The sequence below is a fragment of the Macaca nemestrina genome, chromosome 9 (assembly GCF_043159975.1).
Source record: "Macaca nemestrina isolate mMacNem1 chromosome 9, mMacNem.hap1, whole genome shotgun sequence".
Classification (NCBI taxonomy): Eukaryota; Metazoa; Chordata; class Mammalia; order Primates; family Cercopithecidae; genus Macaca; species Macaca nemestrina.
The window spans coordinates 116,846,856-116,871,237 of NC_092133.1; the positions used below are offsets into that span (position 1 = coordinate 116,846,856).

The 24,382-nt window shown below is 40.8% G+C and overlaps 1 protein-coding gene across 7 annotated transcripts in view; it reads right to left on the reverse strand.

Annotated features, from left to right (window-relative positions):
- LOC105479991 (microtubule associated serine/threonine kinase like) overlaps nucleotides 1-24,382 on the reverse strand; it is a 35,305-nt gene that overhangs the window by 4,291 nt on the left and 6,632 nt on the right. For 6 of the 7 annotated variants that reach the window (XM_011738377.3, XM_011738376.2, XM_011738375.3 and 3 more), the window contains exons 3-11: nucleotides 23,163-23,302; nucleotides 21,753-21,841; nucleotides 18,899-19,005; nucleotides 18,227-18,377; nucleotides 16,471-16,643; nucleotides 12,774-13,913; nucleotides 11,307-11,448; nucleotides 3,536-3,649; nucleotides 3,027-3,128 (exon numbers count right to left, since the gene is read on the reverse strand). In XM_011738377.3, coding sequence (XP_011736679.2) covers nucleotides 3,027-3,128; nucleotides 3,536-3,649; nucleotides 11,307-11,448; nucleotides 12,774-13,913; nucleotides 16,471-16,643; nucleotides 18,227-18,377; nucleotides 18,899-19,005; nucleotides 21,753-21,841; nucleotides 23,163-23,302 — 2,158 coding nt within the window. The remainder of the gene's footprint in view (nucleotides 1-3,026; nucleotides 3,129-3,535; nucleotides 3,650-11,306; nucleotides 11,449-12,773; nucleotides 13,914-16,470; nucleotides 16,644-18,226; nucleotides 18,378-18,898; nucleotides 19,006-21,752; nucleotides 21,842-23,162; nucleotides 23,303-24,382) is intronic. The other variant, XM_011738373.3, reaches the window with a different exon arrangement.

Consider the following 24,382-nt stretch of genomic DNA (forward strand, 5'->3'; position numbering starts at 1 on the left):
CAACATGGTGAAACCCCATCTCTACTAAAAATACAAAAATTAGCCAGGTGTGGTGGGGCACACCTGCAGTCCCAGCTACTTGGGAGGCTGAGGCGGGAGAATCACTTGAACCTGGGAGGCAGAGGCTGCAGTGATCTGAGATCATGCCACTGCACTCCAGCCTCGGCAACAGAACGAGATTCCATCTCAAAAAAAATAAAAAATAAAAAAAATCTTTCTTATGAGTGATAGTGTTTTTTATAATAGCAATCTGACCAATATGTTGCCTTTGGACACTCATATCTATTCTGAAATAACACTACAAGGACTCAATATGTCCAAATCCAATGTACAGCATCGGAAGTTGAAATGTGTGTGTTTATGTGTTTTAAGTAGCATAATCTAAATCTGAAGTGCCTTGAAAAAGGTAGAGCTGGGTTTCCAAATGTCTGCTCCCTTGCTTTACACAGGTTTCTGCTCAAATGCCTCTCTTCACAGAGGTCTTCCTGACCACACTGTCTAAAAAGAAGTCTCGTGCCATCACTTCACGTCCTCTCACCCTGCTTTATTTTTCTTCCTAGTATTTACCACTACATGACATTATGTTGTATCTGTAACTGTTCACTGTCTCTCTTTCCACCAGAATGTAAGTTCCACAAGGACAGGAGTCTGAGTCTAGATCATCCTTAGGGTATTCCCAGGGCCTGAAGCAGTATCACCTGGCTCCTAGAAGGCACTCTATAGGGTTGGTTAAATCAGTGAGTAAACAAACTGGGCCAGGCGTGGTGGCTTATGCCTGTAATCCCAGTACTTAGGGAGGCCAAGGTGGGCGGATGGCTTGAGCCCAGGAGTTCGAGACCAGCCTGGGCAACACGGGGAAACCCCATCTCTACTAAAAATACAAAAATTAGCTGGGTGTGGTGGTGTGCACTTGTAGTACCAGCTACTTGGGAGGCTGAAGTGGAAGAATTGCTTGAGCCCAGAAGGTTGCAGTGAGCCGAGATTGTGCCACTGCATTCCAGCCTGGGCGACAGACCCAGAACCTGTCTCAAAAAAACCCCAAAACCAAAAAAAAAAACAACTATTGATCTTATTACAGGAACACCTAGAAGCTGATGCAAATGACATATTTCTGAAGCTCATTTTCCTGAATAAATCCTACTTGACATAGAAATGCATTTTGGGACATAATTTTAAAAAGGATTTTAAAATCCCAGCACTTTGGGAGTCCAAGGCAGGAGGATCACGTTCCAGGAGAGATCGAGACCATCCTGGCCAACTTGGTGAAACCCTGTCTCTACTAAAAAATACAAAAATTAGCTGGGCGTGGTGGCACATGCCTGTAGTCCCAGCTACTTGGGAGGCTGAGGCAGGAGAATCGCTTGAACCTGGGAGGCGGAGGTTGCAGTGAGCCGAGATCGCGCCACTTCACTCCAGCCTGGCGACAGAGCAAGACTCCGTCTCAACAACAACAACAACAACAAAAGCATTTTAAGGCAGCTGCTAATGAGATTTACTAGTTTCCAAATTAGGGTTTAAGATACTCCTGCATTGAGAAAACTATTGAGTGGTTTATAATATACCAAGTTTGTCATGAGCCAACCTGGGATCCAGTACATTTATCAATAAATAATAGTATAAAAAACGAAGCAATAAGAAATTACAGAACATCCCTCTAGCAAGATTAGGGAAAATAAATTTGTTTTAAAAAATTACAGAACAGAGGTTTTCATAAAAAAAGATTTCCTGTACTTCCTTAACTTTATCAGGCTTTGAAAAACCCAAGACACTAACAAGATTGTTTTAGGACAGGCATGGGTGGCTCACACCTGTAATTCCAGCATTTTGGGAGGCTGAGGTAGGAGGATCCTTTGAGCCCAGGAGTTCAAGACCAGCCTGAGCAACATACTGAGACCCTGTCTCTCAATAAATAAATAGCAATAATAATGTATGTTAAAAAAAAAAAAAAAAAGAGGTAAGATTGTTTTAGATACTTGAGATTAATAATTTTTTTTTGAGACAGTCTCACTTTGTTTCCCAGGCTGGAATGCAGTGGCATGAACATGGCTCACTGTAGCCTTGACTTCCTGGGCTCAAGCAGTCTTCCTGCCTAAGCCCCCAAGTACCTGGAACTATAGGTGCGCACTGCCTTGCTTGGCTATTTTTTGTATTTTTTTGTAGAGACAGAGTTTCACCGTGTTGCCCAGGCTGGTCACAAACTCCTGAGCTCAAACGATTGCCAGCTGCAGCCTCCCAAAGTGCTAGGACTACAGTCATGAGCCACCACACCCACCGATTACTAAAATTTAATGCATGAATACAGTATTGCTATTTGACCACACTAAATTTTTTTTTTGCCTCTTCTACCATGTGACACATTGAATTTTCATGTAGAATAAGGACCATATCAATGCATACCTAGAGGGCAGAAATAAATTGAATTATCTTTGTACCAATTTAGCAGTCAGATTATCTGTAGTCTTATACTGGAACTTGATTTTTTTTTTTTTTTTTTGAGACAGAGTCTCACTCTGTCGCCCAGGCTGGAGTACAGTGGCACGATCTCTGCTCACTGCAATGTCTGCCTCCTGGGTTGAAGTGATTCTCCTGCCTCAGCCTCCCGAGTAGCTGGGACTACAGGTGCGTGCCACCACGCCTGGCCTAATTTTTGTTTTTGTTTTTTTTTTTTTAGACAGAGTCTTGCTCCGTTGCCTGGGCTGGAGTGCAGTGGTGCAATCTTGGCTCATTGCAAGCTCCGCCTCCCGGGTTCACACCATTCTCCTGCCTCAGCCTCCAGAGTAACTGGGATCACAAGCACCTGCCACCACGCCTGGCTAATGTTTTGTATTTTTAGTAGAAACGGGGTTTCCCCATGTTAGCCAGGATGGTCTCGATCTCCTGACCTCGTGATCTGCCTGCCTCAGCCTCCCAAAGTGCTGGGATTACAGGTGTGAGCCACCACGCCCAGCCGGAACTTGCTATTTTTATAAATATGCACCATCTGGAACAAATCAATGGTAAAACAGTGTATTAACACAAAACTGTACCTTTCATTCCAGCTCTCTTTGTATCATCAATGGTTAAAAGTATTTCTACTGCACTTTGAGCGTTATCAGATAACTTTTCTTCACCTTCTGGCCAAGGGATATCTAAAATTACACATATACAAATAAACTTGTTAATCTGCTCAAAATAATAAAACCCAGAGATAAATAACTACTTTTTTTTTTTTCCTGAGATGGAATTTCACTCTTGTCACCCAGGCTGGAGTGCAATAGCGCGATCTCAGCTTACTGCAACCTCCACCTCCCAGGTTCAAGTGATTCTCCTGCTTCAGCCTTCCGAGTAGCTGGGATTACGGTACCCGCCAACACGCCCAGCTAATTTTCTGTATTTTTTTAGTAGAGATGGGGTTTTACCATGTTGGCCAGGCTTGTCTTGAACTCCTGACCTCAGGAGATCCACCCGCCTTGGCCTCCCAAAGTGCTGGGATTACAGGCATGAGCCACTATGCCCAGCCAGTAAATGACTATCTTAATAGGAGAAAAAGAATCACCTCTTTTCAGAATATTCTGAAATACTTGTTGCGGTGTTTCATCATTGAAAGGGGGAATTCCTGTTAGAAATTCAAACAAGCAAACTCCAAGTGCCCACCAGTCTACCGCAGGACCTGTAATTGAAGAGGAAACAGCTAAAGTGGCAAGCATTCTCTACAAATATGTGATGAACAGAAATATTAATTGTGGAGTCCTAATTAGGGAAAAGGAGTTAGGCTGGTCAGACTGGAGGAAGCAAAAAGAAAAAGCCGATAAGCTGCAAGTCTGCCTTTCTTCATGGTCCAAGATGTACAGCCCTCCTATACAAATAACTCACAATTGTCCTGTGTCCAGCTATCACCAGACCCTTGACTGATAGAAAAATGCAAGGTAGAGCTGGGTGCGGTGGCTCATGCCTGTAATCCCAGCACTTTGGGTGGCCGGGGAGGGTGGATCACCTGAGGTCAGGAATCCAAGACCAGCCCAGCCAACATGGTGGCTGTGTGTACTAAAAATAGAAAAATTAGCCAGGTGTGGTGGCACATGCCTGTAATCCCAGCTACTAAGGAGACTGAGGCAGGAGAATTGCCTGAACCTGGGAGGCAGAGGTTGCAAGCCTCGATCACGTCACGCCACTGCACTCCAGCATGGGCGACAGAGTAAGACTGTCTCAAAAAAAAAAAAAAAAAAAAAGAAAAGAAAAGAAAAGAAAAATGTGAGTTAGCTTACTGCAACCTTGGCATTATCAGTATAGCACACAGCCTTCTCTAGCACAAGCACCATCCTATAACATCTCTAGCAAGCCTTTGTCTCCTTGGAATCAGCTCCCCTCTCGGTGACTTGCTCGTTGCATCCTTACAATGTGTTTTCCTACTTCCTCTAATAAACCTGCCTTTCTTTACCTACGACTGTCTTGGTCAATTCCTTTATCGCCCACACTGTCAGCCCCAGATAGTCACTATCTGCAACATTAATATGTGCACATTTTGGCATTATCAAAAGTGCAAAAACCCACATTGCTTTCACTTGGGCAATGTGATAACTGCTTTCCTCTTTATTTTCCAAGAAGTTTAGATTACCAATTACCACAGCTGATTAAAGAAAAGATAAAGCCATTTTTTTCATTTATTAATAATTTCTGACATTCTGGATATGTTATGTATCCTAAATCCTAAAATTATTCTCTAAAATAGGCAGACTACTACTCAATTTCATATCAGGAAATGTAAACATTTACATGATTATTCTGTATCCTGCACAAGGTATGAGATAAGGCAGCAACATTTATAGTAATTGAAAGAAAGCCTGGTAACTAGGGAAGGCCTTACTTACAGAGTAGTTTAATGGGGCTTTATTCCTTTTAGGAACACAGAGGGACAAATTAGTTTAGCAAAGAGTATTCACTTAAACTACGGTTTCAAGATATAAGTAGGAGATGTCTTAAGAAATAGGTAAAATTGATTTCTAAATAAAATATTCATTGGATGCAACATTTACATACAAAGTTTTTTGTTGTTGTTTGTTTTTTGAGAAGGAGTCTCACTCTGTCGCCCAGGCTGCAGTGCAGTGGTGCGATCTCAGCTCACTGCAAGTTCTGCCTCCTGGGTTCACACCATTCTCCTGCCTCAGCCTCCCGAGTCGCTGGGACTACAGGCGCCCACCGCCACACCCAGCTAATTCTTTTCTGTTTTTTTAGTAGAGACGAGGTTTCACCATGTTAGCCAGGATGGTCTCAATCTCCTGACCTCGTGATCTGTCTGCCTCAGTCTCCCAAAGTGCTGGGATTAAAGGCGTGAGCCACTGCACCCGGCCACAGAGATGTTTTTAACAGTAATTTAAAATATGATCTTATAAACCATAAACTAGTTTATACTTTAGTTCTATGAATAAAGTGTTTCCTAAGAAAAGGTTAATTTTAGTTGAAAAATGGATAACTTCAATATAAATTAAGAATAGGGATCCTTGTCTAGTGCTAAATTTGCCTGAAAGTTACTCTTTAAAGACAACTTCACAAAATTCTTTATTGTGGTTAAAAAACTGCCACCATTCCATTTGAAGACAACTAGGAAAGCATTGTGGAATCTGATCTTAGGAAAAATAGCTGCATGCATTTAGAGTGCCATTTTACCTGCAAGCCATATAATCCCATCTTCCCTTAAAGGAACACAAAATGCAAATATTCTATAGGTTTCTATTTCTATAATACTATAAAAACATACAAACCACCTCAGTTAGTAGGCCTTTCAAGCAGCACTGAGAAAGGATTATCCCAACAGATTAGATAATGTAACCAAATAACAGAAAAGTAGGGGGAATTAGGAAAAAAAAATGTACTTATTTTACTTATTAGGTTAGAAATTAGGCCCCTTTTACCAGCTCAGCTAAAATATACTTGTGTTAAAAAAAAAAAAAAAATACATGATTTCTGCATGGATATGCCACACATACCCATATACTTAAGTCAAAGTCTAAGAAGATCACATAGTGGAATAAAACTTTGCAATTATACGTTATTAGCCACAGAAAAAGAACAGACTTGTTTTACATTGCTGGCTTTCTAATTCAAAACTCACTCCTTTAGTTTATAGGATATGTTGATATTGTTACACTTTTTTATTTTCTAATGATAATAAAAGATTTGGAAAATTAGAGCCCTTCTGTAATTGTTAATTTTTTTTTTTTGAGATGGAGTCTCGCTCTGTCACCCAGGCTGGAGCGCAGTGGTGCAGTCTCAGCTCACTGCAACCTCCGCCACCCGGGTGCAAGTGATTCTCCTGCCTCAGCCTCTTGAGTAGCTAGGATTACAGGCATGAGCCACCACATCCAGCTAATTTTTGTCTTTTTTTAAGTGGAGACAGGGTTTCGCCATGTTGGGCAGGCTGGTCTCGAACTCCTAACCTCAGGTGACCTACCTGACTCAGCCTCCCAAAGTGTTAGCATTATAGATGTAAGCCACAGTGCCAGCCATTTTTAATATTTGTATCAATACTATTTCTTCTGTTGTAATAAAAAAGACTTTATCTTCACTCTGTGCTACCTTTGGAAGTTAATGAAAAATGCGTCAGGCCTACATTTCTTTTCACAGAGAAGAACCACCTCTCTGGATGTCTCGCTGCTGAGAAGACAGAAGACAGTTCATTTTTGTATTTCACAAGTGAGCTAAAAGGAAAAATAATTTTTTATGCAATGTGATCTAGTTATACTTTGACTGTTCAGTTTAATGTGCTTTGCCACATTACTTTATAGAGAAGCTCACTCACCAGAAGTCAGAAATCCTGCATGTAAGAAAACAGTAGTTAGGTACATTGCATTAAAATTATTAGAGTCCCTTCCCTCTTCATTCACTGAACTGGGCACCAGGTATTGTGCCAGATATAAAAGATACAAAGAGGATTAAGGAAAATCTCTTTTCCCAAAGAGAAACCAGCCTACTCTGGGAGAGACAATACAGAGAATTTTAACACACTAAGCTGAAACAAAAAGGTGCACATAAAGTTATGGAAAACTCAGGACAGAGTCCCTGGCTCATCTCTGCTGAAAGGCAAGATGGAGGGGCATCAGGAAGGTCATGGTTGGGTCTCAGCATGTTGTCAGCATGTTGTTTAGCTGAGGGAGCTAGATGTCTCACTACAACAGTGGCAAGATGCTATAAAATACATCTTTATGTTTGAAGCTTACTTTCACATTCTGTCCTTAGAGATAATGCAAATTATAATACAGAAAATGGGCTAGCAAATCTGTGACAGAGCAAAAGAGGCACTATATAAAAATCAGTGCTCACAGGAATTTATTTGCTTTGGCTAAGAGAGAAAGAGGAACATTAAATGTGTCTATTTCCAATATTATAGAGATTAGTAATATCAGTTACTGAGTGCTTCCAAGGAATTCAGGAGTGCTGTGCAGATGGTAGAAAACTCACACTCTTGGCTGGGTGCAGTGGCTCATGCCTGTAATCCCAGCACTTTGGGAGGCTGAGCACTTTGGGTGGATCATGAGGTAAGGAGTTCAAGACCAGCCTGGCCATGATGGTGAAACCCTGTCTCTACTAAAAATACAAAAATTAGCCAAGCATTGGGGCGGGTGCCTGTAAGCTACTTGGGAGGCTGAGGCAGACAATTGCTTGAACCCAGGAGGCGGGAGTTGCAGTGAGCCGAGACTGCGCCACTGCACTCTAGCCTGGGCGACAAAGTAAGACTCTGTCTCAAAAAAAAAAAAAAAGGAAAGAAAGAAAACTCACAGTCTCCTCAAGTTTTCTTAAGCTTTTGTAGTGGAGATAAATTAACAATTAATTACAACACAGGAAGAATGTCATATTTTAAACAGTTTCTCATAAGGTAACAGAAGTGAATAATTCCCAGTAGTTGATCAAGGGATGCTTTATGGAAGAGGTAACATTTGAAATGATGAAATGAGAAGAATTTGACTGGAAGATACTAGGAAACTGGCTTTGCTCAAATAAGCTTAAATACACAAGCAAAATAAGGAAGACCTGAAAATTAAATGTATTTAAGAAATGGAATGGGAACATAAGGCATATAAAGAGACCCTTTGAGAGACAAGGCTGGTATGAGAGCTATAACCTGAAATGCCATGATCAATTTGGATTTTACTTAGCAGCTAAGAGGCAGCCACTGTAGTTTTCTGAGAAGGGAAATAGAATGAGCCATGTGATGGTTTGGGAAGAAAAATCTGGTGGCAATGATTATTGATAATAAGATGAAGTTGAAGAGACCAGATAGAAGGGCACTAAAATAATAAAAGAGAAAGATGAGTTCTTAAAGAGAACAGTGGCAGAGAAGAAAATGAGAGGTGAAACGCTGCAGAGATCTAATTGGCTGGATTTAAATGCTGGAATGTAGGAACAAAGATTGTGTCACCATGAAGCTGATGAAACTGAGGTAGGGAACAGAGGAAGAGCTAGCTGGATAATAAGCCCAGTTTTTTCTTTTTCTTTCTTTTTTTTGAGATGGAGTCTTGCTCTGTCACCCAGTCTGGAGTGCAGTGGCATGGTCTTGGCTCACTGCAACCTCCACCTCCCAGGTTCAAGCGATTTTCCTGTCTCAGCCTCCTGAGTAGCTGGCATTACAGACGCACACCACCATGCCTGGCTAATTTTTGTATTTTCAGTAGAGATGGGGTTTTACCATGTTGGCCAGGCTGGTCTTGAACTCCTGACCTGAAGTGATCCACCCACCTTGGCCTCCCAAAGTGCTGTGGGGCCACAGCACCAGGCCCCACAAGTCCACTTTTGATACCCAACATTTGAAAGACCAGTAGAATACTGAATAGCCAGATTGGCTGTGTGTCTGCTGCCTAAAGAAGGTCAGGATTAGAGACAGAGATTTGGGAATCATCAACATGGAGGTGACAATTGAAGTCATGGGAGTGATGAGATGAACAGGGAGCACGTGTAGGGCAAAAAGCGTAAGGGCAGAATCTCGAACTAAATTTAGAAGAGGTAAGGAAGGAACTGAAGAGCAGGAACAGAGGTCAGGGGAATGAGAAGAGACGACTGGATTTGACAATAAGGAAATCGCTGGTGCCCATTAAGAAGTTTCAGTTAGGCAGGGCACGGTGGCTCACGCCTGTAATCCCAGCACTTTGGAAGGCTGAGGCAGGCGGATCACCTGAGGTCAGGAGTTCAAGACCAGCCTGACCAACATGGAGAAACCCCATCTCTACTAAAAATACAAAATTAGCCGGGCATGGTGGTGGCACATGCCTATAATCCCAGCTACTCGGGAGGCTGAGGCAGGAGAATCATTTGAACCTGGGAGACGGAGGTTGTGGTGAGCTGAGATTGTGCCACTGCACTCCAGCGTGGGCAACTAGAGCTAAACTCCATCTCTAAATAAATAAATAATAAATAAAATAATTTTCAGTTAAATAGTGAGATGATGATCAAATTGCCAGAGCAAAATAATCAAAGAAAGAGGAAACCTTTGAGAAGTTAGGCAGTGAGGGGAAGACAAGAGTGGAAATTTATTTTCAGGCTGAGGATAAAAGTCGGCAAGGAAATAAAAACAGAAGAAAGGGTGTGAGAGGTGGGGTGGGGAGGATGAAACAGATGATCATGAAAAGAGCTCAAAGAAAAGGGAATTAAGTAACATCAACATGTAGAAGGGTTTCATGTAATGGGCTGAACTGTGTCCCTCCCAAAAAAGGTATGTTGAAGTCCTAACCCCCAGCACCTAAGAATGACCTTATTTGGAAATGGGTTTTTGCAAATATGATTAACTAGGTTAAGATGAAGTCATACTGGAGTAAGATGGGCTCCTAATGACTGGTGTCCTTCTAAGAAGCCAGCCCTGTGATGATAGAGACACAGGGAGAACACCATCACAGAAAGAGGGAGAACTGCAATGAGGCATCTTCAAGTCAAGGAACACCAGTGAGGATTGCCAGCGAACCACCAGAAGCCAGGAAGAGGCAAAGAAGGATTTCCCTACAGGTTTCAGGGGGAGAATAGCCCTGTGGACACCTGATTTTGGACCTCTAGCTTCTAGAACTGTGAAACAGTGAAGTTTTATTGGTTTGAGACACTCAGTTTGTGCTACAGCGTCCCTAGGAAAATGAATACAGTTCATTTCAGAATGTAAGAAGGGAACCATTTTCAAAGAGAGAAAGGGAAGAAAAGAATATAGGTGAAAATGTCATCTTTTTATTCTTTTTTTTTTATTTGAGACAGAGTCTTGCTTTGTCGCCCAGGCTGGAGTGTAGTGGCGCGATCTTGGCTTATTGCAACGTTGGCCTCCCAGGTTCAAGCAATTCTTATGCCTCAGCCTCCCAAATAGCTGGGATTACAGGCATGCACCACCATGCCCAGCTAGTTGTTGTGTTTTTAGTAGAGGTGAGGTTTCACCATGTTGGCCAGCTTGGTCTTGAACTCCTGGCCTCAAGGGATCCACCCGCCTCAGACTCCCAATGTGCTAGGATTAAAGGTGTGAGCCACCGTGCCCGGCCCTATCTTTTTATTCTTATGTTCTGTTTTGAAGGATGATGGTTCATTTCTGGTTTGACTCTTCTGGTAAGGATATAAGTGAGAGTAAGTTCTAAACAGGAATAGGCTTCTGCAGAAGCCTATTTAGAACAGAAATTTAGACCCAGCATTGTAGTACCGAGCCCAAACTCCATCCAACCTGAAGAAACATTAAGAGGTAAGACAGGCAGGGTGCGGTGGCTCATGCCTGTAATCCCAGCACTTTGGGAGGCCAAGGCAGGCGGATCACCTGAGGTCAGGAGTTCAAGATTAGTCTGGCCAACATGGCGAAACTGTCTCTACTAAAAATACAAAAATTAGCCGGGCACGGTGGTGGACAACTATAATCCTACCTACTCAGGAGGCTGAGGACAGAGAATCACCTGAACTTGGGAGGCAGAGATTGCAGTGAGCCGAGATCGCGCCATTGCACTCCAGCCTGGGTGACAAAAGAGAAACTCTGTCTCAAAAATAAAAAATAAAAAACAAAAAAACAAAAAAAAAGAGGTAAGATAATATCAAGGGTGGCAGGTGTGGCTTTTCTGGAACATTGAGACTGAACCAGAAGGCAAAGGACAAATGACTGCATGTACTCTAGCGTCTGGTCTTTTACATTCAGGGAGTGGGATAGCCATGGCCACTGTTATTTTATTTTCCTATGATAAATGCCATATAAATATGAGAGTACTGGATGAGCTCATTTTCTTTTACTTTAGGTAATGTAAGTACTGAAGAAATATTTAAAAATTTAACCTTGAAAGATAACGTAGTGACAGATAACACTTCAAAAACTCAAGACATGCAAGCCTTACCATGGGCCCTGCCTAGTAACAGCTCGGGTGCAAGGTAGTCTGGGGTTCCTAGAATTCGCCCATCATCAACGGGGGCTGCCCCTCTTCTCACACTCTTCGGAGTTCGGTACGGAGTTCCCGACTTGATCTGATTTGGGGTCTGCTAATTCAAAAAGTGTTTAAGAGATAACAAATATCTTAATTCCTTTTACACTGAATAGGAAACGGTAAAACACACAAGCCAAATAACTAGCTTATAGGCTACTAAGCATAAGAGATGTAGTCAAATTTTTGATGTTTTGAAAATGAATGCATTAGTTATAATTATTAAAACGTCCTTTTATCTAGTGAAGTTCAAAAGCTTAGATGACATTGATTATTCCAATAAGATCTGGATAAGAAACAGTAAAAAAGTCTGCAAGAAAAACGTTCAATGAAAAAATATGCAAGAAGACTGATAGCATGGATAATACAAGCTTAAGAAGAGCCACTGAGGCCGGGCGCGGTGGCTCACGCCTGTAATTCCAGCACTTTGGGAGGTCGAGGCAGGTGGATCATGACGTCAGGAGTTCAAGACCAGCCTGGCCAAGATGGTGAAACCCTGTCTCTACTAAAAATACAAAAAATTAGCTGAGCATGGTGGCGGGCACCTGTAATCCCAGCTACTTAGGAGGCTGAGGCAGACAACTGCTTAAACCTGGAGGGGCAGAGGTTGCAGTGAGCCGAGATCATGCCACTGCACTCCAGCCTGGGCGACAGAGCGAGACTCCGTCTCACAAAAAAAAAAAAAAAAGAAACGTATATTTTTCAACTTTTATTCTGTTAAGAAAAGAGATCATCTAAATATGTCCTTGGAAGGCAGTAAGGTAGAGTGGACTTTAATTTTGTATCTCTGGCCGGGTGCGGTGGCTCACACATGTAATCCCAGCACTTTAGGAGGCCGAGGTGGGCGGATTGCTTGAGGTCAGGAGTTTGAGATCAGCCTGGGCAACATGGTGAAATGCCGTCTCTATTCTAAATACAAAAATTAGCCAGGTGTGGTGGTAGGCCCCTGTAATTCCAGCTACTCGGGATTAGGCTGAGGCAGGAGAATCGCTTGAACCTGGGGAGTGAAGTCTGCAATGAGCCAAGATCACACTACTGCACTCCAGCCTGGGCAAAAGAACGAGACTCTGTCTCAAAAATGATAATAATAATAGTAATTTTGCATCTCATAGTACTGTAGGGATCAAGTGAAAATATGTGATTGTATTTTCTTTGAAAAGTACATAAAACTACACAAATGGAAGGAGGCATTACAACTAAAAATAATAAACATGATTTCTACCAGCTTTACCTTTCTGGGTAAAAACTTACAACAGCCCATAGATTCTCAATAAGAACAAAACTATGTGATTAATACCGCACAGTCTAGCTTAGAGGCAAATGTCTGTCTTCATAGTTTTTCTAAAATCCAAAAAACAAAGTGTTAGAAAGTTATAAATATACCTGATACGGCATACAGGATCTTCTTTTTTGAGTAGGGGTTACAGCCATGGGATATGAACCACTGTAGGCACACGAAATATCCATTGCATCTAAAGAAGTCATGTTCATTTTGGATGGTTCTGAGTTATTGGATGCATTAATATGACTGTTAAAACTTCGAAAAGCTACAGCATTTCTTTTAGAGGCTAACGTTTTCAGCACCTCCAAAGGAGGAGCTAACATTTTTTGGTTACTCTCTTGTACAGCAGGGTTCTCGTCACCTTTTGGTGAGGTCTTTTCTTGGCAATTTGGTGATACAATAAGTGGATCTTCAATATTTGATTCTTCAAAAGAGGATTCTTTCATGCTTCTATCTGGATCTAAGGGCTGACTTTCTAATGGACTTTCCATTATAGAAATTCCAGGAAAAGATGAATCAGAGTTCATAGAAATATTTTTGGAAGCTCTATCATCATCAGAACATAGAAAACTAGAACTTAAGTAGTCCCTCTTACTATTCTTTTCACAATCTTCATCCAGTTCACACATAAGGTTTTTTGCTATCATTGGTATTGGTAATTTTTCTGGTGTTTGTTGTTTATCAGTAAAAGAATTGACAATGTTCTCCTTATTAGCACAGTCATTTTGTTGACTTTTGTGCACTGATAGCTTCAGGTCCTGAACTTCAACTGTTAAGCCTGTATTTTGATTTGTATCACAATCTATCATTTCGTTATGCTTATACTCTACACAAGTTTTTTTATTCTGTATGATTTTTTTACAAGGACTGGAGTCAACCAAATCAAAGTTTCTTTTTAAACTTCTTTTCCCAAGGTGCTCTTCAGATATCCCACCAGAATCCACAGCCCACTGACGTGACTGATGGAAACCTGACTGTCTTGTGTCAGTGTCCATATTTATATTATTTACATCCAGTTCTACTGCTTCCCAAGAAACTTCCCCAGATAAGCAATTTTTAGCAAGGTTTACACAAGAGCGTCCAGTGGTGGGAAGGGCACTGCTGTTATGAATGGGAGAAAGAGCTAACTCAAGATCCTTTTTATTGAAACCCTTTGTCTCAATGGCATTTGGAGATTTTGCGCATAACTTTTCAACTGTATTCCAACTCATCATTGTTGGGCCCAATGCTTCGTCATTTTCCTAAGAGGGAAAAAAATATTCGTTTTAGTTATATAAAGCTGATATTCTTTGACCTTTTAACTGTGGTCCACTAAGGTAGGATAAACGACCCCATAAACTATTATGCTACCTGTTCCCACTTTTGAATGGAAAAAATAAACAACAGAGAATTAAAAAGCAATATAAACAATTATAAGCTTATATACATTATTCTGAATGAAATGGTCTAAAATTTAAATAAATTATTCTATAATACTTATTTTGATAGTATATCACAGGTTACTTAAACAGGACAAATTAACAGGCAACATATTCAGGCATACTTGGGGGTAAGGCTGCATTATGTACATATGTATTTTGCAATAGGTATATGGATGATTCTGGGTTTTTTTTGTTTGTTTTTTTTTGAAACAGTGTCTTGCTCTGTCACCCAGGCTGAAGTGCAGTGGTGCGATCTCAGCTCACTGCAGCCTCCACCTCCTGGGTTCAAGTAATTCTCCCACCTCAGCCTCCCAAGTAGCTGGGATTACAGGGGTACACCACCATGCCCGGCTAATTTTTGCATTTTTTTTTTTTAATGGAGATGGGGTTTCAGTATGTTGGCCAGGCTAGTCTCAAACTCCTGACCTCAGGTGATCCACCTGCCTAGGCCTCCCAAAGTGCTGAGATTATAGGCCTAAGCTACCACACCTGGTCTGGATGATTCTGTTTCAAACTGCAAAATACACAGGGCTTGAAATTTAGTCAATGAAAAATTATAGACCTAAAATATTGTTAATGTAACTATGTATCACTTCATATAAGTATTAAAAACCAAGCTAAGGATGAAGTGACATTAATGGTAATTAATAATTACAAACCCCAAAGAGCAGAAATTAAAATCCATTGTCAAGATGAACTGATAATGCATTAATAATGATATGTTTTTTTCTGAATTCCAACTATCTATCTGTGGGTACTCAGCTTTATACATAATATTGCAAATTGGTGCTTGGTGATCAAGATTTTTACAAGATTAGTCAAGTAGAGTGAGTCTTAAGTAAACTCTAATAGTGCTTATTTTTGATGTATAAATAGTAAACTTTATTAACTATCATTAACTTAGTAATAATAATGAGCACTTGGTCACAAGCAAAAAGGATTTTTTTTTTTTTTTTGAAGATGGAGTCTTGCTCTTGTTGCCCAGTCTGGAGTCATGATCTCCGCTCACTGCAACCTCTGCCTCCCGGGTTCAAGCAATTCTCCTGCCTCAGCCTCCTGAGTAGCTGGGATTACAGGCACCTGCCACCACACCCAGCTGATATTTGTATTTTTAGTAGAGACAGGGTTTTGCCATGTTGGCCAGGCTGGTCGCAAACTCCTGACCTAGGTGATATACACGCCTTGGCCTCCCAGAGTGCTGGGATTACAGGCATGAGCCACCACGTCTGGCCTAAAAAAGGATATTCTTGAATTATATCTCACTGATCTGCAAGCACAGAAAATGATGCATGTGGGGATCAGTATAAGGTTTTTCAGAGGGTGCCTTATCATTCCTCTAATCATAACTTGAGAAGCACCACTATAATCCCACCGTTGCATCCCTCAGGGATGCAGAAGTGGGAGGAAGATGGTAAAGCTGCATGTAATTTGAAATAGTAAACAATATGTTTTCTTCAATAGGAAAGGAGTGCAATAATAGTACTAGGAATGGAAATCTGTTTATCTTGCAGAATATACTACCTTACTTTATAACAAGAGAAGGAAAAAAGATTAAGAAATTCTGGCTTAGTTAAAAGTTAATTTGATCTTGCTTATAAAATACAAATATCCAATAATAATAAAATTCTATTGCTGAGAATAAGCAGCAAATAGAATCAAAATTATCTTAACAAATATAAGGTTTATTCTTTGGATATTAGTGTTATCCTAATCTATCATTATTTTATCGGTACTCTATGAAGGAAACCTTATTATGATTTTAAATTTTAGTTCCTATCACCTTTAATATCTATTAGCTCTAATAACTGTTTAAAAAGGCAAAAACAATACATAAGTTAAGTAAAGTAACTTTAAGTAAATCCATTCATTTGGCAAGCAATATCCTCAGAATAGATACTTTAAGGGCACACCCACATTACCTTTCTGGTCTAAAAGTTATTTCTGATCCAGAAGAGTTACCATTCCATTAAACAAGAAACTGGCAGGAAATAGTATAGAAGGAGGTAGTATGAGTTTTAAAATGATATAGGTTAAAAACAAAATAAAACAAAACCAACAAGCCAATGTCTGTATCATGGGAAGGACTTTTAAAAACAAGTGAGGTCCACCTAGACATACAGAAGCCAAGCATTTACTATCAATTTACTGCAGGGATCTCATTATATAATCAAGCAAGAACAATGTCACAATTGAATGAGAAATGAAATATTTCAAAAGAATTTGATAGAGTGTGCAGGAAAATGAATTTCTGATTAATACCATGACTGCCATTCATGTAACAATTTCGTTTCTTTATGGAATTTATATGAAAAGGTATGTTTCTATCATTCATTTGACATACATAATTGGTTTTCATTAAGATAAATGTCCCTCAAACCTGGCAATCTTTTTCCCATTTGGGACTGCTGTGGCATTCTGATTCCACACTGGATATGAAGGTGTGGGATTGACTACTGGCACTGGATGTGGCCAGCCTTTTCCTAGACTGGAGTAGATTAGAAGTCAGACACTTCACAGGCATTCCTGGGTTGGAGGCAACTGTTTCAAGACCTACAGAGAAGAGACAATACTGAATTCTATGTTACAGCTTTCTTAGTTCCTTACTGAACCTGAATCTTTACAGATAATTAAGCAAAGTATTAAGAATTACATAGTAAGAATTACATATCAGAACTATTTGTAAACACTATCTAGTCCAAAAGAACAGCTGGCATGCTTCCCATTATGTTTAGATACACATACTATTAATATATCTAAACATATCCCACTATGTTTAGATATAAGTACTGCTGTGAAAGTTAGAACCAAACAAAATCCCCTTAACATTCATACAGTAAAGAATAAGAACAAGGGAATGGTGGATTTATTGACTGATTCACGGCAGGATCTCCCTCTGTCATCCAGGCTAGAGTGCAGTGGTATGACTACCCTCACTGCCGCCTTGACCTCCTGGGCTCAAGCAATAGTCTCATCTCAGCCTCCTGAGTGGTGAGGACCACCAAATCTGGCTAATGCTTTAAATTTTTTTTAGAGATGGTGGTCTCACTATATTGCCCAGGCTGGTCTCAAACTCCTGGGTTCAAGTGATCCTCTCGCCTCAGCCTCCCAAAGTGCTGTGATTACAGATGTGAGCCACCAAATTAATGTATAACTAGGAGCAAATCAATTTGGAGTATCTATCATCCAATTTGAACCCATTCCTGACAAAGGAACATTATTGATGTGGTATATCCAGATGTGCTATAAGGTTAGAATATGACTAAATTTACTCAGTTCAACTTGTATTTAACACTTGTATTTAATTCAACTTGTATTTAACACTTGTATTTAATTCAACTTGTATTTATTGTAACACTGAGGTTTATGCACTTACAAATGTGAATTATACACACTTATAAGGGATTTTTAAAAAATACTACTGGATAAAGCAAACAAATAATGGTAAATTGCTTGTTTGTTGGTTGGTTTTGAGATAGTCTCACTGTCACCCAGGCTGGGGTACAATGGCACGATCTCAGCTCACTGCAACCTCTGCCTTCTGTGTTCAAGCGATTCTCCTGCCTCAGCCTCCTGAGTAGCTGGGATTACAGGTGCCCACCACCATGACCAGCTAATTTTTGTATTTTTAGTAAAGACAGGGTTTTACCATGTTGGCCAGGCGGGTCTCGAACTCCTGACCTTAAGTGATCTGCCCGCCTTGGTCTCCCAAAATGCTGGGTGTCATGTTGGTACTCAAAATGTTTTGAATTTTGGAGCAGTTTTTTGTTTTTTTAAGGTAGGGTATCATGCTGTCACCAAGGGTGGAGTGCAATGGTGCTATTATGGCTCACTGCAGCCTCAACCTCCTGGGCTCAAGTGATCCTCCTGCCTCAGCCTCCAATGTAGCTGGGACCACAAGTGTGCGCCAACATGCCCGGCTAATTTTTGTAGAGATGAAGTCTCACTTTGTTGCTCAGGCTGGTCTTGAACTCTTGGCTTGCAGTGAGCTGCTGAGATCACGCCACTACACTCCAGCCTGGGCAACAGAGTGAGACTCCATCTCAAAAAGAAAGAAATCCTGCCTCAGCCTCCCAATGTGGTAGCATTATAGGTGTAAGCCTCCATGGCTGGCCTACCTTTTATTTTATACTCACATGATTTTAGTAACTTGCTAGAATAAGAAGTAGTGTCCTTTTGATCTATAGACATAGGGCATACGAGTCCTTCAGAAAGCTGTGATGTTTCAGATAGACAGGCTGAAAGGATGTTTGCAGAGTCGTGATTTTTTTCTGCAATTGGTGTGTTCTATTAAAAAGAGAAAAATAAAAACAGGTTTACCTTCCCCAAAACACCACCTAAGTATATAGACTGTTATACCACGTATGCAGACAAACTGCTAAAGTAAATCCAATTGCCTGATATTTAAATCTATTTTGATCTTTTTTTTTTTTTTGAGACGGAGTCTCACACTCTCGCCCAGGCTGGAGTGCAGTAGCCCCATCTTGGCTCACTGAAAGCTCCACCTCCTGGGTTCATGCCATTCTCCTGCCTCAGCCTCCCGACTTAGCTTGGGACTACAGGTGCCCGCAACCGCGCCCGGCTAATTTTTTTTGTATTTTTAGTAGAGATGGGGTTTCACCGTGTTAGCCAGGATGGTCTCAATCTCCTGACCTTGTGATCTGCCCACCTCGGCCTCCCAAAGTGCTGGGATTATAGGCATGAGCCACCACGCCCGGCCTTGATATATTTTTTAAAGGTAATTTTAAATTTTAAGTGGTGATCATGAAAGGGCACGTCATGTTCAAATTTTCTTTTCAAGTACGTACAAATCCCAACGAGCTGATGAGTGATAACACTTGTCCTGGGGTTCTTGAATAATCTTGTCTAGGTTTCGCCATTGATGGTGTTGTAAGGATATCCATCATATTAATATCTATATATGCAAAGAAAAATATATAAATTAATTAAAAACCTTTACCTCCTATTGACTAAAAATGAATGTTATATATATGGCAACAATAAATTTTTTGTAAACCAAATGTTAAAAAAGGAGACGGTGGCCGGGCGCGGTGGCTCACGCCTGTTATGCCAGTACCTTGGGAGGCTGAGGCAGATGGATCACTTGAGGTCAGGCGTTCGAGACCAGCCTGGCCAACATGGTAAAACCCTGTCTCTACTAAAAATACAAAAATTAGCTGGTCGTAGTAGTGGGCACCTGTAATCTCAGCTACTCAGGAAGCTGAGGCAGGAGAATCACTTAAACCCGGGAGGCGGAGGTTGCAGTGAGCTGAAATTGCGCTTCTGCACTCCAACCAGGGCGACAGAGCAAAACTCTATCTCAAAAACTAAATAAATAAATAAGGAGATGGTATGGAATCAATATTAATTTTGGGCCCCTCATGTTAGCTAATATGTTTAAGCCTAGGTCAAGATAGAAACTGACCCAGATTGTTAGCATGTTTCAGTGCATAGTATTTTAAAAGAATTCAACAATGACACATAATACTATACTATTCCACTTAGATATAAAAAATGGTAAGAGAAGTCTAATGTTCTTATCCAGGCGTGGTGGCTCACACCTGTAATCCTAGCACTTTGGGAAGCCAAATGGAGAGGATCCCATGAGCCCAGGAGGTTGAAACCAGCTTGGGCAACAAGATAGAGTGATAGAGTGAGACCTATCTCTACAATTTAAAAACTAGCTGGGTATTACAGCAAGCACCTGTGTAGCCCCAGCTACTGGGGAGGCCGAGGTGGAAGAACTGCTTTTCCCCGGAGTTCGAGGCTATAGTGAGCTATGATCACATCACTGCACTCTAGCCTGGGTAATACAGTGAGACCCTGTCTCTTAAACAAACAAACAAAAAATAATCCAAGAACTCTAATGTACTTATATGATACATGACTTTTTAAAATTAGCTGGGTGTGGTGGCTCATGCCTGCAGTCCTAACTACTCGGAAGGCTGAGGCAAGAGAATCACTTGAGCCCGGGAGGCAAAGGTTGTAGTGAGCCGAGATCACGCCACTGTCCTCCAGCCTGGGTGATAGAGCAAGACTCTGTCTCAAAATAAATAAATTAACAAATGAATAGGCCAGGCGCGGTGGCTCACGCCTGTAATCCCAACACTTTGGGAGGCTGGGGTGGGTGGATTATGAGGTCAGGAGATCGAGACCATCCTGGCTAACACGGTGAAACCCCATCTCTACTAAAAATAAAAAAATTAGCCAGGCATGGTGGCGGGTCCCTGTTGTCCCAGCTACTCGGAGCCTGAGGCAGGAGAATGGCGTGATCTCAGGAGGGAGAGCTTGCAGTAAGCCAAGATCGTGCCACTGTACTCTAGCATTCCAGCCCGGGCAACAGAGCACGACTCCATCTCAAAAAATAATAATAATAATAATAAAATAAATAAATGAAAGTATACTGAAAGTTTTAACAACAAATTTCATTTATGCCTCACATTGATGAAGTGATAAGAATAATAATACGATATTTTATAAAACATATACGATATTTTACAAAAAAAGTTTTATTAAAATTAGACCCTTATGATATACAAAGTGACTTAAATTTATCAACAATTTTATCTTAATGCAAATTTTTTGTCCTTTGTGATATTTTCCAATAGCTTATCTGAAATCCTTAGAATCAGATTTCAAAATAAGATTTCAAAGTCAGATTTCTTTGAAATCACAATTAAAAAATGTTGATTTTAGAAAAGTAATGCGGTAAATATACTGCATATTATGAAATATCCCTAGTGGCAAATCATATGACTAATCACATGAACTGGGATCAACAGACTATAAATACCCCTGGCCAGGCACGGTGGTTCATGCCTGTAATCCTAGCACTTTGGGAGGCTGAGGCAGGTGAACCATCTGAGGTCAGGAGTTTGAGACCAGCCTGCCCAATGTGGTGAAACTTCATCTCTACTAAAAGAAAAAAATTAGCTGGGCGTGGTGGTGGGTGCCTATAATCCCAGCTGCTCAGAAGGCTGAGGCAGGAGAACTGCTTGAACCTGGGAGGTAGATGTTGCAGTGAGCCGAGATCACGCCATTGAACTCCAGCCTGGGAAACAGCAAAAACCCCATCTCAAAACAAACAAACGAAAGACCATAAATACCCCTACATCAGCACAGATCAGATTTTATTAAACTTAGTAAAAAGTTTTAGGTGTTCATAACTGTTGAACTTTGTACTTCCACATGAAAAACTGTAGATCTGCATATATTTTCAAATACTAATAGTTATAATTCCAGAGTTTATAAGTCCAATTTCTGGTTATTTTCATTATTAATACTTTCCCATCCATGTACCCTTTCTAATAGAGAATACAGTATGTTTTTTTTTTTTGAGATGGAGTCTCACTCTGTCCCCCCAGGCTAGAGTGCAGTGTCACGATCTTGGCTCACTGCAAGCTCCGCCTCCCAGTTTCAAGCAATTCTCCTGCCTCAGCCTACTAAGTAGCTGGGACTACAGGCGCGTGCCACCACGCCAAGCTAATTTTTGTACTTGTAGTAGAGATGGGGTTTTGCCACATTGGCTAGGCTGGTCTCCAACTCCTGACCTCAGGTGATCTGCCTGCCTCGGCCTCCCAAAGTGCTGAGATTACAGGCATGAGCCACCATGCCTGGCCTGTTGGATGTTTTAAAAAGGTACTTACTCGATATTTTTCTTACCTCTATTCAAAGTAACTTTTGAAAGGCCGAAATCCGTCAGTTTAATATGACCCTCATTAGAAAGAAGCATATTGTCCGGTTTCAAGTCCCTGCACACATAAAAGGCAAATAGTAGATAACCAAAAAAGGGCTAGTTTTAATGTTAGAATTTCCAGAAAGAAAGTTACAAAGGAGGCAAGCCCTATTTATTTCCTCCAAAATGAAGATGTCACTGATGGCTTTGAAGAGTACAGAAAACATCTCTTAAAAGCAAAACATCTTTTGTGCCGTTTATCAGAATCGACAAAAAAGATAAATTTATACTAGATTATTTTTGGTATCATTGGTTAGATATTCCATTAAAATAAAGAAACCTTATTAGATAAAATCAATCTCAAGCCAGTTCAAATTTATATTTACCATTTACCTTCTTTTTTTTTTTTTTTTTGATGGAGTTTCACTCTTGTCACCCAGGCTGGAGTGCAATGGCACAATCTCAGCTAACTGCAACCTCCGCCTCCCGGATTCAAGCAATTCTCCTGTCTCAGGCTCCCAAGTAGCTGGGATTACAGGCATCCACCACCACACTTGGCTAATTTTTGTATTTTTAGTAGAGAAAAGGTTTCACCATGTTGTCCAGGCCGGTCTCGAACTCCCAACCTCAGGTGATCCACCCACCTCAGCCTCCCAAAGTGCTGGGATTATAGGCATGAGCCACTGCACCTGGCCTACATTTACCTTCTTAAAGGAAGGTACGATTGAGATTTAATAAGTCACTTAATCTGACTTTCTTTGCATAGAGAAAAACATTGTAAATCAGTTGGACTACAAAATACAGCACTTCTGTATAATGCAGAGCAGCAGAAAGGATTCAATACTCTTCACATAAAATGCCATACTTAGTGGGGCGTGGTAGCTCATGCCTGTAATTGTAGCATTTTGGGAGGCTGAGGTGGGAGGATCCCTTGAGCCCAGGAGTTAAACAGCAGCCTGGGAACCTTGTCTCTAAACACACACACACAAAGTCAGGAGTAATGGCACATGCCTCTGGTCCCAGACACTTGGGAGGCTAAGGCAGGGGGATTGCTTGAGCCCCAGAGGTCGAGGCTGTAGTGAGCCAAGATCAAGCCACTGCACTCCACAACCTGGGTGACAAAGTGAGACCCTGTCTCAACAAAGAAAAAGATAAATAAAAATGTAAATAAATACAAAAATAAATAAATACATGCTATACTCATGTTCAAAGCAATATATTTTTAAAAACACAGGGAGATGAAAGAAGAGTTAATTTCTAAACGAATACAAGTCACTAGTAAACTTTAGATAACCTGGAAGTAAGTGCAAGTGGTTACCGTGAATATTTGAGACTCAAATATATAATTTGATTACTTGAATTTTTAAGTAATAATTTGGAGAAAAGTTGGTCTTTACCTGTGGATGATTGCATGTCTGTGAAGGTAGTCTAGAGCCAGTGCTACTTCAGAAATATATTTCACAGCCATCTCTTCATCAAAATAACCATATATATGTAGGAGAGACTTGACATCTCCCCCAATGAGATATTCCATTACCTATCAAAAAAGAATTTAACATTGTGAAATAAAAACAATATGATTACTTTAAAAATCTAGTATTTGGGCATTACAGTTACAATATTTGGCATGGCTCTGTAACAAAACTACCTTTTCTTGCTATTACTTGTAATACATTAATACTAGGTTTATTCATGTTGCCATATAGTTTTTAATTAAAAATTAAATTGTTTAGGCTGGGCACAATGGCTCACGCCTATAATCTCAGCACTTCTGGGAGGCCAAGATGGGCAGATCACTTGAGGCCAGGAGTTCGAGAATAGCCTGGCTATTCTCGAAATAGCGAAACCCCGTCTCTACTAAAATATAAAAAATTAAGCTGGGCCTGGTGACACATGCCTTTAATCTCAGCTACTTGGGAGGTTGAGGCACGAGAATTGCTTGAACCCATGAGGCACAGGGTGGCCAAGATTGCGCCACTGCAGTCCAGCCTGGGCAACAGAGGGAGACTCTATCTCAGGTTGGGGTGCAGTTATGTGCAATGGTATCTCTATTAGCTAGCTGCACACCACCATGCCCAGCTAATTTTTATTTTAATTTTTTTGTAGAGATGGAGTCTCATCCCCAAGTTGGTCTTGAACTCTTGGCTTCAAGTGATCCTCCTGTCTCAGCATCTCGAAGTGTTTGAATTACAGGTGTGAGCCACGGCCCCTGGCCTGTGTCTCTGTGTTTATATACATACACATACACACACACCATATGTATCGGGAGAACCCGCTCACCATGTTTACCATGGGTTCTTTTCTATTTCCTAAGTGTCTCGGCTGGGTTGAGAAATAAAGGGAAAGAGCACAAGAGAGAGAAATTTAAAACTGGGTGTCCAGGGGAGATATCACATGTCGGCAGGATCCAGCAAGTTTTTATTAGCGATTTTCAAAAGGGGAGGGAGTGCAGGAATAGGGTGTGGGTCACAGAGATCACATACTTCACAAGGTAATAAAATATCACAAAGCAAATGGAGGCAGGGCGAGATCACAGGACCACCAGATGAGGTGAAATTAAAATTGCTAATGAAGTTTCGGCACGCTTTGTCATTGATAACATCTTATCAGGAAACAG